We start from the raw sequence: 16,949 nt of genomic DNA, 5'->3' as shown, positions 1-16,949 counted from the left end.
ATCAAGACGGAGGTGTATGTTTATACGTAAACCAACAATACTGCAAATCAATCAAGATACATAAAAGAATCTGCAACCCGGATGTGGAATTGCTTTCAGTCTCAATGCGTCCCTTCTAACCCTAACCCTAACCCTGCCGCGGGAGTTCCCGTAACTCTTTTTTACTATGGTGTATATTCACCCGAAAGCAAATGCTCAGTTGGCCTCCAGCACTATCTTTGACATTGTGCAGAGATTGCAGTCAATATCCCCAGATGCACCTAATTTCATTCTGGGGGATTTTAATCATGAGAATTTAGGTAAGATGCTTAAAAACTTGTACCAGTACGTGACCTGTTCTACTAGGAAGGACAGAACTCTGGACGTGTGCTACGGGTCTATAGAGAATGCTTATAAATCTTTCTCTCTTCTACCTCTGGGATCTTCAGATCATAACTGTGTACACCTCTTGCCAAATTACAAGACTATGTTTAAAAGAGAGAAAGTAAGTGTCAGGTACTGGGTTTGTGAGTTCACATTTCTTCTTCACAGGTTGTTGGAGGGCTAGGGAGACACTTAAGGAGACTCCATCCAGCTAATTACCTCGGCTGCAGAGTCACCCTGCTCACCTGCAGCCCTTCATGTAATTAGACGGGAGGAATAAAGGAGCCAGTGAACCAGCCACTTAGCACCAGATTGTTTGCCTTAGTGGTAACGTCCAGCCACCTGAATCTGTTCCTGTTATCTGAACTTATTCTAGTCTGTTCCCTGAAACCTCTGTCTGTCATCGCAGGATTCCTAGAACCCGTTCTGGATTACACCTTTGTGTGGAAGTCTCATACCAGCCTCTGCAGCTCCCGGATCTCCTGAACCACGGCTGAATCCTCCCTGGCTTTGTTCTCCTCCTGTGTGTCTCCTGTTCACCCTCCAACAACCCGCCTCACTGCTCCGAACCTCCACATCGACCCACAGCCCCGGTACCGGCTCACCTCTCCCACGCTCCGCTACAACCAAATCTCTGTAAGAACTCTCCCCACTATCTATATAAATATCTCCCCGTCCCGATCATCATTTCATGTGTCATTTCTTCCAGTGATCCAATCTCTAGCTCTGGAACCAGCCCATCCCTGCCAGCCTCCGCTCACCTCTAATAAACTATTTTTTTACTACATCTCCTGGTCTCTTGAGAGTCATCTTGTATGTGGGTCAAATATCTAAATAGAGAAAAAACCATGAGAGAACAATCTGGCCAAACCGACCCCGCAGAGACTCTTAGGAGATCAGTAGCTGATCAAAATAATCTTTTACAAATGCATGATTCATTTCTTCAGAACCTTAGGGACCAACAAGCTGTCACGAACCAACGTCTGGATCAGCTCACAATTCTCTTGTCCGATGTAGCCAGCAAGTTCAGCCCTCCTCAGCCACAAGGTGGCGCTGCGGCCCTTCCAGACCATCCAACACCCACCTCTACAATAGCTTCTCATCATTTTCCAGCCCCAGTTCCCGAACGTTATGCAGGAGAGGTGGGTGGCTGTGGGAGCTTCTTATTTCAATGCACACTCGTGTTTAAGTCTTCACCATATTCCTTTCCAGATGATGACTCAAAAATCTCTTTCATCATTGGATTATTGAAAGGAAAAGCCTTAAGATGGGCTGAGGCCCGATTCCGTAATGCCCGTGGATTTAATTGCACTTATAATACATTTGTGGAGGAGTTAAATCAAACCTTTGACCTGGAAGCTGACCGCTCCACATACTCCAGTGCATTACGGAGGGCAAAACAGGGCAATAAATCAGTGGCCGAATTCTCAATAGAATTCCGCACCCTTGCCGCTTCTTCTACTTGGAACGAAGAGTCACTAATGAGTGAGTTTTTTCATGCACTGAATGAGCCGGTGAGAGACGAGCTAAAATTGCTAGACGAACCTGATAACCTGAATGACTTAATCACACTCGCTGTCAGGCTTGACAACCACCTGAGGGATAAAGTAAGAGACAAAATCCAGAAAACCACACTCCAACCAAGCACCTACTCTACAACCTCTGGATCCAGCCTCAACACATCTCCTCCTCTTCGCTCTCATCCTGTTGAAACTGAACCCATGCAGCTGGGTCATACCCACTTGACACAGGAGGAGCGACAGCGACGAATCCAAGCCAACCAGTGTCTTTACTGTGGCTCCTCCGGCCATTTCATCTCTTCATGTTCCATTCGCCCAAAAGAGAGGGTTCGACAGTAGACAAGGGGACACTGTCGGACCACCTCTACCTACAGAATCAACCCCGACTCCTCCTTCCAGCCACCCTACTCAGCTCCGACGACTCCTTCACTCTGTCTGCACTCATAGACTCCGGTTGTGAACAAAACCTCATCGATACCAACTTTCAAAACTGTTCCATTATCTTCTCCTATCCGTGTTTCTGCCTTGGACGGCAACCCTTTCCCCCTCATCACACACAAAACAGAACCTGTTAAACATTATATCTGGTAATCATGTGGAAACCCTGTCCTTCTTGCTTTTCCCTATTAAACAGTCTCCTATTGTTCTAGGATTCAACTGGCTGCAGAGACACAACCCCTCGCTAAATTGGCACAATCTCCGTGTCGATTCTTGGTCCTCATTCTGCCACTCCTCCTGTCTCCAATCAGCCTTGCTCCCAAGCTCTGCTCCCATCAGCCAGACAGAAGTTGAGACCTCTGACCTATCTCATGTCCCAGATATCTATCACGATCTGACCCAGGTATTTAATAAGCACAAAGCCTCCTGTTTACCCCCTCACAGACCATATGACTGTGCCATAGACCTGCCTGGAGCTCTCCTGCCCTCCAGCCGACTATATAACATCTCCTGACCGGAAAGAGAAGCCATGGAGACCTATATCAAAGAATCCCTGTCTGCAGGTCTGATTCGTCCATCCTCTTCTCCCCTTGGTGCTGGATTTTTCTTTGTATCCAAAAAAGATGGTTCCCTGAGGCCCTGCATTGATTATCGTGGACTGAACCAGATCTTGGTGAGAAGCAAATATCCTCTTCCTCTCATTTCCTCCATCTTTGATCTTATGCAGAATGCTACTATATTTACCAAACTGGATCTTCGGAATGCTTATCATCTCGTCCTCATACGTCAGGGTGACGAATGGAAAACTGCCTTTCAGACACCTCTTGGTCATTATGAATACCTAGTTATGCCCTTCGGACTCACTAACGCCCCCGCCGTATTCCAAGCCATGATAAACGATGTTCTCTGTGATTTCATTAACCGGTTTGTTTTTGTCTATCTAGACGATATCCTGATCTTCTCTGATACCCTAGCTGAACACCACAAACACGTCCACATGGTTCTCCAGCGTCTCCTCGAAAACCGCCTCTATGTTAAGGCTGAAAAAAGCGAGTTTCATCGGTCATCCATAACATTCCTAGGATACATATTTGAGGGTGGACAGGTGCGCACAGACCCAGACAAGATTAAAGCTGTCCTAAACTGGCCCACCCCGGAAAACCGAAAACAGCTCCAACGCTTCCTAGGGTTTGCTAACTTTTACCGCCGCTTCATAAAGAATTACAGCCAAACTGCATCTCCATTAACTGCCCTTACCTCCACCAAGAGCAAGTTTGAATGGACCCTTGAGGCCAACCACGCCTTCACAGTTCTCAAAAACCTGTTTGTCTCTGCCCCCATCTTGATTCAACCTGATCCTCAAAAGCAATTCATCCTGGAAGTTGACGCATCTGATACCGGAGCAGGTGCCGTGTTATCTCAAAGGTCAGTGCATGATGGAAAGTTGCATCCCTGTGCCTTCTATTCTCGCAGGTTGAGCCCAGCTGAAAGGAACTATGACGTTGGAGACCAAGAACTACTTGCCATTAAAATTGCTTTGGAGGAATGGCGTCATTGGTTGGAGGGCTCCACACACCCGGTTTTGGTATGGACAGATCATAAAAACCTGTCATATCTGCAATCAGCCAAACGTCTCAATTCCCGCCAGTCACGATGGTCCCTGTTTTTCTCCCGGTTTAACCTCAATCAAATCAAATCAATCAAAGCTTTATTTATAAAGCGCCTTCCGCAACCCTGTCAGGAAGCCCAAGGCGCTGAACATGGTACAGTAGATGTACAAATATAGTGAATAAATCGAAAATAAAAGTAATTCAAAAATAAAAGCAATTCAAATTACAAAATACAAATTACAAAAAAGGTGAAACATTCTAGTACAGGACAGATGGGTAAAACAAGCAAGCAGTAAAACACAACCAATGAGAACTGTGAAAGAAATTCAACGTAAAAGAGGGCCGAATCAAACATGTTCAGGAAACGCCAAGCGGAGGAGGTGGGTTTTTAGGCGACTCTTGAAGACTGGCAGAGATGGGGACAGCCTAACTGAGGGTGGCAACTGGTTCCAGTGACGGTGCTAGGACTGAGAAAGCCCGGTCCCCGCGAGTACGACACCTAGAATGAGGGACAGCGAGCAGGCCTTGGTCAGAGGAGCGCAGAGCGCGTGATGGGGAATGTCTGTTCAGGAGAGTGGCCAGATAGGGGGGAGCACCACCCTGGAAGAAATTGTAAACAAAGACGAGGATTTTGAATTGTGCACGGTAGCAGACCGGAAGTGTGTGTGTGTGTGTGTGTGTGTCTGTGTGTGTGTGCGTGTGCGTGTGCGTGTGTGTGCGTGCGTGCGTGCGTGTGTGTGTGTGTGTGTGTGTGTGTGTGTGTGTGTGTGAATTTTCTTCAGCCTGTCCTCTCAAGTACACACACACTCACACACTGAGAACCAAAAGGGGAGGGGTGGTGTGTGTGTGTGTGTGTGTGTGTGTGTGTGACTTTTCTTCTCAGATACAGACACAAAGGTTTAGCTTTCACCTTAACTCAATCACAGTAAAACTTAAAACTTCAAAACCGCTTCACAAAGATCAATAAACAACACAAAAGATCAATCATAAATGAAATATCTGATAGTTTGTCAGCATGGCCACAGCATAAAACTTTAGATATTAGACAATGACAAAAACAAACGGCTTACTCTTAAAACGATCCGATGGGCATATTTTGGTACGGAGATAGAGAAAGCCGTTGGTACCTTAAAGCAAATTGTGCTGTGTGATTGCTTATTCTGGACTTATTAGAGAGAACGGGAGAGAAAGTGAGAGAGAAAAAAACTTTGAACGAACGAAACAGCGAAGGGGCCCTCAGTTTTCAATCGGCGTTCTCTGTTGATTTGATGGTTTTCCGCTGCTTTTCCGCGGCTTGGCCTCTTGTCGTCCGGCAGCCTTAGCAGAATGAGCGACTCTTCAAACACCAGCTGAAGCTGGAACAAAGAGAAAGTTTTCTCCGCGCTTCAGATCTTCAGCACACACATGCGGGCGGGACCCTGGGAGTTCAGCACATGCGCAGAACTTTCAGCTCCGCTTTGGTGACGTCATCACGCTGCTTCCGCATGCAAAGGCTTATGGGACATGAAGTTGTAGCTGGCGCTGAATTTTAATATCTGCTTTTTCAGAGCGCAGATGACAGTCTTTTGGAGAAATTACTGCATAGTAATTTCCTCATGAGGGCAGACCCTCAACACTGCTCATATATGGCCTTTTGTCGAGATATGATAATTCCCCACAAATGTGTCAGGATATATCCAAACAACAAACCATGGGTCACAAAAGCAGTAAGATTATGTATAAAGGAGAAAAATGAGGCTTTTAAACAGGGGTCAGTGGCTGAGTTACAGAGGGCTAACATACTGTCAAAAAGAGAAATTACAAAGGCTAAACATCATTATAGAAGACAACTGGAGAACAAAATGGCAGCAAAAAAACTTGGTTTGGCATGGACTAGTATGAAAATTATTGCAGGACATGGCTCTGAGGCACATTACACAGCCATCTGTCTAGACCCATTTAACACTGACAAGGAACTATCTAATGCCCTGAATAGTTTTTATTGTCGGTTTGACGTTCTGGATTTCAGTGGGGAACGGGAAATCCTGAGGGAGAAATGTAAGGATAGTGAGCATTTTAAAGCTGAGATGGAGGACATAGGTAGGACTATCAGGACAGTTAGAGTAAACAAGAGCCGAGGACCAGATGACATTTGTGGCCGCTTACTTAAATTCTGTGCATACCAGCTGACACCTATACTGCACCACATTTTCAATGAATCTTTACAGTTCCCTAAACTATGGAAGGATGCAGAAATTGTACCGATTCCTAAGGTGAGACATCCAGGTATTTTAAACGATTTCCGCCCTGTTCCTCTAACTTCAATTTTAATGAAAATCTTTGAAAAGCTGGTTAGATGCGAGCTTTTAAAGCAGACACAGCGACTGTTGGATCCTCTACAGTTTGCATATCAGGCTGGAAGGGGGATGGAGGATGCAACGGTCGCTCTGTTGGATATGCTTTTTCATCATCTGGACCTAGTAGGAACTCATGCCCGACTCCTCTTTGTGGACTTCTCGTCCGCTTTCAATACAATCCAGCCTCATGTTGTGGTTAATAGGCTGGAGGAACAGTTTTTTTTTAGACGGAACTGATTTTTTTCTCATTTCTGCTGTGTTCCAGAGCCTGTTACTCTCAGTCCGTGACATAAGTTATGCTTTTTAGAATTTTAGAGTAAACTTTAGATTCTTACCTTTATTTTGATATCAAAACAGCTCAAATAAACCTTGTAGTTTATGAGATATACTTGATTCACTTTGGGTACATCTTTTTCAAAAATCTCTGAAAAATGGCCTGGGTTCAAGAGGTTAACTACTGACCTAGAACATCACTGGTTGTTCCAACACTAACTTCTCTTTCATTTACAGATTCATTCTGATACAGTCCCAATGACAGAAGATAGACAGTTAAATGACATGATTGGAGCAAAACAAAAAGAAATGTATTTGTTTTGAAATGTTAGCTCCCTTTAACCACAAGCCTTCTGCTTCTTCTTCTATGGGCAAATAAATGTATGATTAATGTGAACTGAGAGGTGAGTGTTATCAGATCTCACCAGGTATGCAGCGATGAAAGCTCCAATGAGGAAGCCCACATAGACATCAACAGGATGGCTGCGATATTGTGTGATCTGGGTTAAACCCGTCAGCACCGCCACAATGGCAAATGCAAACACCAGGACAGGTTTCAGCAGCTTAGTGCTGTCAGAGATGGTTGAATTAAAGTACATCTGTAGAAAAAGAGAGAAAGAGGCAAAAGTGGAATATAAATACCCATCATTACAGTTCAGAGGGAGAAACATTTACCAAAGCTACAGTCACTAATTTTTAAACCTTCTTCTCAAGTGAAGAACTTTGAGTGTGATCTTTGACTCAGAGCTAACTTTTATCCCCCACATTGAGAATACTTCAAAAATTGTCTTTTATCACCAAATTAACATAGCCAGAGTCTGCCCCTTTCTCTCTCGGGCCAATACGGAGATGCTGATGCACACTTTTATTACTAGTAATATTGATTACTGTAAAGTAAAGACCTGTAAACACCAGGGGCCTCATTTATCAAGCTTGCTTACGCACAAAACGGGGTCGCAAAACTGCGTAAACAAATTTCCAAGCAAACTTTGGGATTTTTGAAAGAAAACTTAGTGGAAAAATGTGTGTAACTTTAAGTTGACTAAGGACCTGGCTTATGCACGTTTTGGACATGGAGAGCACCTGCAGTGCTGCTGCTGAGAAGGATAAAATTATAAAATCCTGCAGCATTATCACTTGTACCGCTTCGTTTTCACACAGAACAAGACCCCCCACATGCACACGCACATGCACGCACACACACACACACACACACAGAGCCTGAAGTGCAGAATACAGAATGCAGAATATCAGCAGGGGGACAGATTGAGACAGAACATCATGCGTCTGTGACAGTGTGTGTCACTGTGACCCGATTGATCATGCACCCTGGCTACTTGGCCAGGGCAGATGTGTCTTTGGGTGACTGGTTAGCGTGCATGACTCTCACCCGGGAGTCAGGGGATCAAATCCTGATTGGACCATTTTTTTATATCCGCCACAGATCTCTCTGCAGAACTCAGCATTGACGGCTTCAGCAATGCTGTGCCACTCCGTGGATTTTCTCTTATTTGTTTTGCAAAAGCACTTCCTTTCATTTCTCAGCAGCCTTCCATCTCAGGAACATTGCTAAGCTGAGTCCCATTCTGTCCCGCTCTGAACTTGAGACAGTTCTCCACACCTTCATCTCCTCACGCTTAGACTACTGTAACTCTCTTTTCACGTGTCTGAGCAGAACCTCCCTGAACCGTCTACAGGTGGTTCAGAATGCCTGTGCTCGGCTCCTGACCAAGTCCTCCAAACACACCCACATCACCCCGCTTCTCCTCCAGCTTCACTGGCTGCCAGTCAACTTCAGGGTTCATTTCAAGATCCTGGTTCTGGTCTATAGGGCCTTACATGGACAAGCACCATCTTACATTGGTGATCTTCTTAGTCCCTACACCCCCAGCAGGTCCCTGAGGTCCAGTGATCAAAGCCTACTGGTTGTGCAGCACCAGGCTAAAGACCAAAGGTGACAGATCATCTGCTGCTGTGGCCCCCAGACTCTGGGCCTCTCTCCCCCTGAGCCTGAGATCAGTGGACTCAGTGGTCTCCTTTAAAAAGCAGCTGAAGACTCACTTGTTCAAGCTGGCTTTTGTATGACCTTCTTCACCACTCTCTCTTTATTCTGCTCTCCCCACCTATTCCACCTTCCTCGGGATCCACTGATTTCCCTCTATCCTGTTCACTCTCTCTCTTTCTTTACATTTTTTCTTTTAAATCGCAATTGCTTATTTTTGCTCATTTTAAATATATTTTTAAACATTTTCTAAATGCTTTTTTATATTTGTACTTTTTTTTGTTTTTGTTTTGTGAAGTGCCTCATGATTGTTATCTTGAGAGGCGCTATAGAAATGATATTTTCTTCTTCTTCTTCTTCTCCACCTCACCCACAGGTACCTGAATTTCTGCTTGTGAAATAGCGCTTCCTTGATCTACGGTCTCCATGTCTTTGGCGGAGCGCTGCAACAGCCGGCTTATGTATACGCATGAGATCCACAAGGCACTGCATTGACCATTTATGGCAGAAAGTGGGTGTGTTGAGGTTGAGGGCAGGATGTGACTAAAAAGCAGCTGAGGACCTTTCTAGTTAGTCTCTGATTTATAAAGTGGAGATTGCGTGAAGCTGTGCGTACTCCATGTTTGATAGATCACAAACCTACAAGTAAGTACATTTTTTTGCTGAGCTTATGTACGGTTTAAGTAAGGATTCTACGCTATGTTTTATAAATGAGACCCCAGCTCTGACCAGTACCAACACTGTCTTGCATAAAGCAGCTGTTTCTGTAATAATTGCTGGCCCAAATGGCTGAGGTGAGGGAAGTTTGTGCGTCTATGCTTAGGCTACTGCCTCCACAACTCAACTTTGGATAAGTGGATGACAATGGATAGATGATTTTTACATTTCTAAAGGACCACTGTAAGCAAGGCATTTCTTGCTGGAGGTTAATAAAATATATATAACTCTAAAGCTTAGCCTGGACCTGAACCTGAACCTGGACTCTTCCCACTTTGATAACTCACATTTCAGCACAGAGAACTGCGACCTCTGCTCACAGATGGAAATAAAAGAAACTCTTAACTAAAACTTTAAAAGGGATTTTGCTAACTTCAGCAACATTAGTTAATCAAACTGAAAAGGACTGCCAGACATTTATAACCTGTTTCTGGAAAACAATTCTGTTCACTACAGAACAAAATAAAAAGTTGTTGAAAAAAATGTAATACTTACAGACACATAAACAGCAGCAAAGGCTGACAGAGTTGCATGCTGAGATGGAAACGTCCTCCTGCCACAAAACAAATGAATCAAACCAAACGTACATAACCTAAAAAATCAGTAATAAGGTGCTATTCTCAACACAACTAGGAAATGAGGTACACACCTAGCAGCCATGATGGCATGCTGATTGTGTCCTGAGCAAATGTCTTTGGTGACATAAGCATTCTGATCACATGACACACCGGCCAGAGTATAGTTGGGTTTACAAACCGTGAGGAAGAATGGAGCATGGTAACCTGTCGACAGCTGGATGATGTCAGTCAGCAGTGCCGTCGCGCACAGTCCAAACATGTGCACACCTTCAGAGAGAGACAGGGACCAATTCACAGATAAATCAACAGGCCTGTCATGTGCAGCCGACAGAATCGTACCTACAAAGCGAACCGTCCTTCTCAGGAAGGAGTTGAAGCTGCAGCCTCCTGCATTGATGCTGCCTTCAGCTTTGCGGACTTTCAGTCGGGACTGCAGGCAGTAAATGACTCCTTCAACCAGCATGATCTGATACACAAAAGCAAACAAATCCTTAACTTCTCAAAGCATTTTAACACTATTAGCAGCGCAGCAGGGTTATTTCTCCTGCTTCTAGACTCAGCTGTTACAGCATTGTGCACAAGGACAAGGTATTGTGGTAATGATGCTATTAACATCTCTTGATTGAACAGCTTTCGCTTCTAGTTATGTGTATGTGGTTGAGCTCAGGACATCTGCACATAAATGCAGTTACTGGCACGCGATCGTTTGGAAAACAGGAAGACCCCTCTTGGCTGCAGCTGGGTGTTACCACCGAAATGCACTACGTATGGCTCACTCTGAACTCATTTATTTTATTAAAGTGGATTTATGAAAACTTTTATTTGAAGTTATATTAGTTCTATTGTCGATACAAAACATGTTCTTGAAATTATTTAAATAAAGTCTCTTTCACATAAATTCAATTCAATTCAAGTTTATTTATGTAGCGCCAAATCACGAAAAGAGTTGTCTCAAGAAGAAGAAAGAAGAAAAGATATTTTCTACAGCGCCTCTCAAGATAAAAATCATGAGGCACTTCACATAATAAAACATTCCATTACAGGCCAGGGGTCTCATTTATCAAACATTGCCTAGAATCCTTACTAAAACCGTACTTAAGCTCAGCAAAAAAAGTATGTGTTTATGCCAAGTAGGTTTGTGATCTGTCAAACAGGGAGTACGCACAGCTGCATGCAATCTCCGCTTCATAAATCAGAGACTATCTAGAAAGGTTCTCAGCTGCTTTTTAGTCACATCCCACCCTCACCACGCCCACTTACTGCCATAAAGAGTCAATGCAAAGTGCCTTGTGGACCTCATGCATATGCACAAGCCGGCTGTTGCAGCTATTCGATCACGACCACAGATCTAGGAAGTGTTATTTCACACAAGCAGAAGTTGAGGTACCTGTGGGTGAGGTGGAGAAATGAAAGGAAGTGCTTTTGCAAAACAAATAAGAGAAAATCCACGGAGTGGCACAGCGTTGCTGAAGCCGTCAATGCTGAGTTCTTCAGAGAGATCTGTGGCGGATATAAAAAAAATGGTCCAATTGAGAGTCAATCCTCCGACTCCCGAGTGAAAGTCTGGCGCGCTAACCAGTCAGCCAAACGGAGATCTACCCTGTCCAAGTAGCCAGGGCGCATGATCAATCGGGTCACAGTGACAGGACACACACTGTCACACATGCATGATGTTCTGTCTCAATCTGTCCCCCTGCTGATACTCTGTATTCTGCACTTCAGGCTGTGTGTGTGTGTGTGTGTGTGTGTGTGTGTGTGTGTGTGTGTGTGTGTGTGTGTGTGTGTGTGTGTGTGTGTGTGCTGGGACGTAATTTTGGGGGGGACGGGTGGGACATGTCCCCCCCACTTTTTCAAAAGGCAGTTTTGGTCCCCTGCACTTTTTTCCGTCCAAAAACAATATTACGCTCCATTAAATGGATTTGGTTGAGCACTAGGACCGAAACGGAAACTGCTTTACTATTAGACCCGCCCAAAAGCTAATCTATTGGCTCTGCTGATACTTGCTAACGTATTATTGGCTGTTGCTGCTGTCACTCAAGTTGTAAACAGTCAGAACGTGCTCACGTTGTTTTGCTAGTTTGGAGCCGCTAGGGAACACCGGTACTGAGTCACCGTCAACTAGACGCTGTGTAATATCAGAGCTCAGCTCAGCTTCCATTACATAACATTTGAATAAGTGTTCATTTGTGAGTCTTTGGTAGTTAGGCACAGCCAGGAGGCAGCATGTCAAGAAAACGAAAAGTGGATATAAAAGCTCTTTTCCATCGCCTGGTCTGGGACGGTCAGGTCTGGGTATTATGGACCGGTATGTACCGGTATGGGTCTAGAAGTTTTCTGGCAAGCGTTTCTATCACATTCCAGGCTCCAGTAACTAGGCGGGGTAGCGTAATGCGTCACGCGCGATGTGTGCCTTAACGTCACACAGCGCGACGAGATCGCGCCAAAACACAACAACAATGGAGTCCAGTCACCAGCGCGTTCTTTCTGTTCTTGGTGTTTGGTATATTCTTTACACCCACATCACGATAGCGTTTAGAGCTATGCTGTGCGCATCGAGGAGGAGGGCAGCTGAAAGGCGACGACGCTTTCTGAAATTAATATCGGACACGAGGCATAACTTTCTACTGTTGAGACAAAGACGGAGGCGCCAGGTGGTAAGTAACTTCTAATGCTGTAATACATGTCGTTATAATCTCTGAAGGGGTGTGTAGGGCAACTATCAAAAAACAAAAAAAAACAAAAAAAAAGCACCAAAATCAAATGGTTTGGTTGTATATTGGTCATTTAAGACATGCTAAACATGAAAGGCCAACACCTAACTAAGTTTCAAACTGCTTCTGCACTCATGGTGATGCTAGTCAACAGGAGGGCCTGAATCCTTCACTCTTTACTTCCTGGGCATGTCATAGATAAGTTGTGCAGCTGTACTGAAATTATTATAATTAATTATATAGGTAATTACAAGCAATACCACATTTGTGCATTTTATAAAGTGAACAAAACATAACCAGTCACTGGTAGTGCCATAAAGAACAGCTGTTATTTTAACCTTAAACAAATTCTATTGATGTGAACTTTATGTCTATAACCATACTGTTTCAATCTTTTTCACAGCACTATTCTTTTTACTTTTACTGTGTTATGACTGTTTTTTTTTTAGTTGGCTCTTTTGAATCAGCGACGGCAACCAACTGTGTGGGCCTTCAGCCGTGCCAGCGCCTTCTGGGATGTGACCATGCCAAACTTCACTCCGTCAGATTGGATAGCTCATTTCAGAATGTCAGAAGAGACCTTTTCATATCTTTGTTCCAAGCTCCGTCCAGCCATGCAGAAGAGGAACACCAACTTCAGAGCCTGCGTGCCACTCAGGAAAAGAGTTGCAATTGCACTGTGGAAGCTTGCAACTAACAGTGAATACAGGAGCATCGGGCTTCTTTTTGGTGTCAGCACGACCTCTGTGTGCCGCTGTGTGCAGGACTTCTGTAAGGCTGTCTGTAAACTCTTGCTTGCCGAGGTTATTGCTTTTCCAACTCTGCAAAAGCTACAGGAAATGGCTGACTATTTTGAGACCAGGTGGGGGGTTCCTCAGTGTGTGGGTGCCATCGATGGTTCCCATATCCCAATAATCGCACCACAGGGATTCCACACAGACTACTTCAATAGGAAAGGTTGGCATTCCATAATCCTCCAGGGCATTGTGGATGGCAGAGGCATGTTCTGGAATGTTAATGCAGGTCAGCCAGGTAGCTTGCATGATGCCCGTGTGCTGCGATTGTCCACATTTTGGGACTTGGTTGCTCATGGACAACTGCACCCAACTAGTACCAAGAACATTGAGGGAGTAAATGTAGGCTTTTATGTGCTCGGGGACTCTGCCTATCCTCTGCAGAACTGGCTCCTAAAACCATTTTCTGACAACGGTCGTCTCACTGCTGAACAACAGGCGTACAACAGGAAAACGTCCAGAGCCAGAGTTGTGGTCGAAAATGCATTTGGGAGGCTAAAGGGTAGGTGGCGATGTCTTCTGAAGAGAAACGACAGTGATGTAGAGCTTCTTAAACACATGGTGCTGACCTGTTGTGTGCTTCACAATATCTGTGAGAGCCATGGGGAGGAATATACAGAATGTGACGCACCTGCTGATGAACCAGTGGTTGCAAATATGCAGGAAGTTGCAGAGGAGGGCAGTGATGTGCGTGAAGCTCTGATGCGACACTTCACCCGCTGACCTCAGTTTGTGTTTTTTCTTTCCATTTACTTTGTTTATTGTTTTGACACTTTTAACTGTTCGAAGCCTGTAGTTTGAACTGAAATGTTTGTTTTATTTTCAGAACTTAATAAAGTACACTATTTTACTGTTAACGAACTGTTGCACCTTTTCATTTTAACATATATTTAAGGTGGGCTGTAATGTAATCTACATTTATTATGTAAACGTAAATTTGCGAGCAAAAATTTTTAAGACAATTCATGCACACCTTGTTTTTCTTTGAAAATTTATTGATAAAAAGGACAGACGGATAAAAAAAATTACGGGACAAATACATAGCACCTTACTGCCTGGGTGGTGGCAGGAAGTCAGAGGAGCTGCCCATTCTTTGTGCGACCAGTCCAAGAACAGCATTTAGGGCACCCAAATGTTCAAAATATCGCTCTGCGATCTGTAATTCATGTTGTCTTGCTGCTGCTGCGTCTTGTTGCATCCAGTTAACCTGCTCCCGGCTTATGCCTTCCATTCTGTCCATCTGCCTGCCATCTGCGATCTGCAACTCATCAAATATCACCTGTGTCCGTGCTTCCAATCGCCGTCTTCGGTCACCTGGAAACAACAACATTGACAATTACATTTGTGTTTATATGGATATCAAAATGTCAGTTGTCCAGTGAACTTGTCAGTTTTGTTTATGCACAAAGCAATTTTTAGAATGGTCAGACACTACCTGTGCGTCGACGACATGGTAGATGTTCCTCTCGAGTGGTAGTGGACAGAGGTGATGGTGGTGGCGATGGAACTGGCCGAGGCGATGGTGGCACAGAAGGTACGGACAGAGGTGATGGTGGCACAGAAGGTCCTGGAGTGCTACTTGAGGAAGTGGATGGTTCCTCTGAAGAGGGAGTGTTTTCCGCTTCAGATGTGTCTGAAAAACACAGATCAAAAAATTAGTCAGTAAGAAAAGGTCACGAAATAAATCGGTAAGAAAAGCACAATATTTTTACAGCAAAAGAGCATATAGGCATATAGTAAACTTAATAAAACTGCTATGATTTAAGGCCATTTTGTCATTTGGAACGTGTCCACTAGATGGCAGTAATTCGCCAGTGACGTACAGATTAATTGCAATTTAATGTTATATTCTTATTCATCCGAAAAATATATACTTGTTAAAAGTCCACTCTAGGCGAAAAACACTGCTGGCACGACTTTTGGGATATTTATAATATTAGATCAGCTCGCTTCTTCTCACTGTGCGTGCTCAGCTGTATAAAACAATGAGATGCTAACAACACTGAGATGCTAACGTGAAAGGCTAACCGAATTTCCCATGTTTTAAACAATGAGACGCTAACAAGAAAGGCAAACGCCGCTCCAGCCTCATGTACTCAACAAGGACATGCTAAACATGAAAGGCTTATATCGCGAACAGCGTGTTAAGAAACACGGGGGAATGCTAAATGAAGGTTAGCATAAACACGAGGGGATGCTAAGGCTAGTTAACATGAGGGGCTAAATCCTTTACTTGCTGAGCATTTCTTAAATAGCTGCTGCTATTATTCAGTGTTTTTGGTGCTGCAATGAATGGCCTGCAGAGCTAAAAAGACAATAAAAGAAATGCTTACCAACAGGGTTTATGAGTGACTCCAGGATACTGGTCGCTGAGTCCAGGCCTCCTTCGCTGCCTCGGTTTGACGGTCTGTGTCCATAAATAGCGTCCACCACATCGTACCACTTCCATGTACTTCGCCCATTCCCACTACGGCCGTTGCTGTCCTTAACTTTTCTGTAGTGGGCTTTTATTTTTTTCAGCTTAGCACGACACTGCTCGGAGGTGCGCTGGAATCCTTCAGCTGCCATGCGCTGAGAAACTTCTTTGAAGACTTTCTCATTTCTTATCATCCCATCCAGCTCGGCCTGAATGTTGCTATCTCCGATGATGGTGAGGAACGTTTGAAGCTCCGCATTGGACCAAAAGCTATTACTTGCAGGCATTTTCACACACAAGAAGTACAGCCAAACAAACACTGGAACTCGACTCACTTCTTTTTCCATCCCCTGGGATTGTCGCGGGTAGTTACGTAATTTCTCCCCCAATCAGAGGACTCTGGACCTTTTACGCTTTGGCTCCGCCCAGACCAAAAATCTCTGGACCCACAACAGAAGGGGTCCCGCTCTGGCCCGCTACTGGACCGGTTCGGGTAGTTTCCTGGACTGGTTTAAACAATCGAAACAGAATATTTAGTGACCCGATCCTTCCCATTCCATGCCAGTTTGGTCGGTGGAAAAGGCCTATTAGAGACTTCTTTCAAAGTCAAAACGTAAGTTGGAACATGTGACAGACCTGCATTAAGCTCAGACTCACCTCCTCCTTCACACACATACTCAAAACTAACTTTTACAAACTCATCTCCTCCACATAACTGACTCCTCAGACACAATTTATTCGTATTATTATAATTACTATTTTATTATTATTACTATTATCATCATAATTATTATTACTAGTAGTAGTAGAAGTGTAACTTCAAAACTTTTATCATTTAACTTTATTGTAAACTTATCTATTGAAATGCATATTTTCACATTAAAAAGCTCTGAAAAATGAACAGTATCATCATCGTCAACAGATTTTTTTAAGCTTAATGTCATAGATGTACACTTTTCATTAGATTTATCTTATTTTTTCCATTTATTTTTTGTGTGTTGAAATGCAACAACTGTTTAAACACTTTTAAGGGGAAAAACATATTTAATATGTTTTTATACACTCAAATGTTAGGGTGATGATCATGTGTAAAACATTAGTTCAGCATGTCCTCTAACACAGCAAATGAACAAACGGCCAGATCTCAGGAGGACCGTTTATGTATAAATAATTTTTATACTTTTGACTAGG

The 16,949-nt window shown here is 43.9% G+C and overlaps 3 protein-coding genes across 6 annotated transcripts in view; all 3 read right to left on the bottom strand.

Annotated features, from left to right (window-relative positions):
- LOC139071602 (spectrin alpha chain, non-erythrocytic 1-like) overlaps positions 1 to 16,949 on the bottom strand; it is a 337,529-nt gene that overhangs the window by 85,369 nt on the left and 235,211 nt on the right. The window lies entirely within an intron of this gene.
- plppr3b (phospholipid phosphatase related 3b) overlaps positions 1 to 16,949 on the bottom strand; it is an 89,070-nt gene that overhangs the window by 20,809 nt on the left and 51,312 nt on the right. Inside the window, exons 4-7 of one of the 3 annotated variants that reach the window (XM_054738614.2) lie at positions 10,177 to 10,303; positions 9,909 to 10,104; positions 9,755 to 9,812; positions 6,966 to 7,139 (exon numbers count right to left, since the gene is read on the bottom strand). In XM_054738614.2, coding sequence (XP_054594589.1) covers positions 6,966 to 7,139; positions 9,755 to 9,812; positions 9,909 to 10,104; positions 10,177 to 10,303 — 555 coding nt within the window. Of the gene's footprint in view, positions 1 to 6,965; positions 7,140 to 9,754; positions 9,813 to 9,908; positions 10,105 to 10,176; positions 10,304 to 16,949 lie in introns of those variants that run through there. The other 2 variants (XM_054738616.2, XM_054738615.2) reach the window with 2 other exon arrangements.
- LOC129162113 (uncharacterized) lies at positions 13,065 to 16,366 on the bottom strand. Of its 2 annotated transcripts, XM_054738619.2 has the most exons (4): positions 15,676 to 16,366; positions 14,907 to 14,975; positions 14,778 to 14,876; positions 13,065 to 14,656 (listed from the first exon to the last, which is right to left on the bottom strand). In XM_054738619.2, exons 1-4 carry the CDS (start codon positions 16,103 to 16,105, stop codon positions 14,391 to 14,393), a joined length of 864 nt encoding a protein of 287 aa, XP_054594594.1. In that variant the 5' UTR covers positions 16,106 to 16,366; the 3' UTR covers positions 13,065 to 14,390. The 2 variants fall into 2 exon arrangements, with proteins under 2 accessions (XP_054594594.1, XP_054594593.1); XM_054738618.2 differs by having other exon boundaries at positions 14,778 to 14,975.

The sequence above is a fragment of the Nothobranchius furzeri genome, chromosome 8, assembly GCF_043380555.1.
Source record: "Nothobranchius furzeri strain GRZ-AD chromosome 8, NfurGRZ-RIMD1, whole genome shotgun sequence".
In the NCBI taxonomy this organism is placed as follows: domain Eukaryota; kingdom Metazoa; phylum Chordata; class Actinopteri; order Cyprinodontiformes; family Nothobranchiidae; genus Nothobranchius; species Nothobranchius furzeri.
This window is presented reverse-complemented; position numbering and strand designations above follow the sequence as displayed.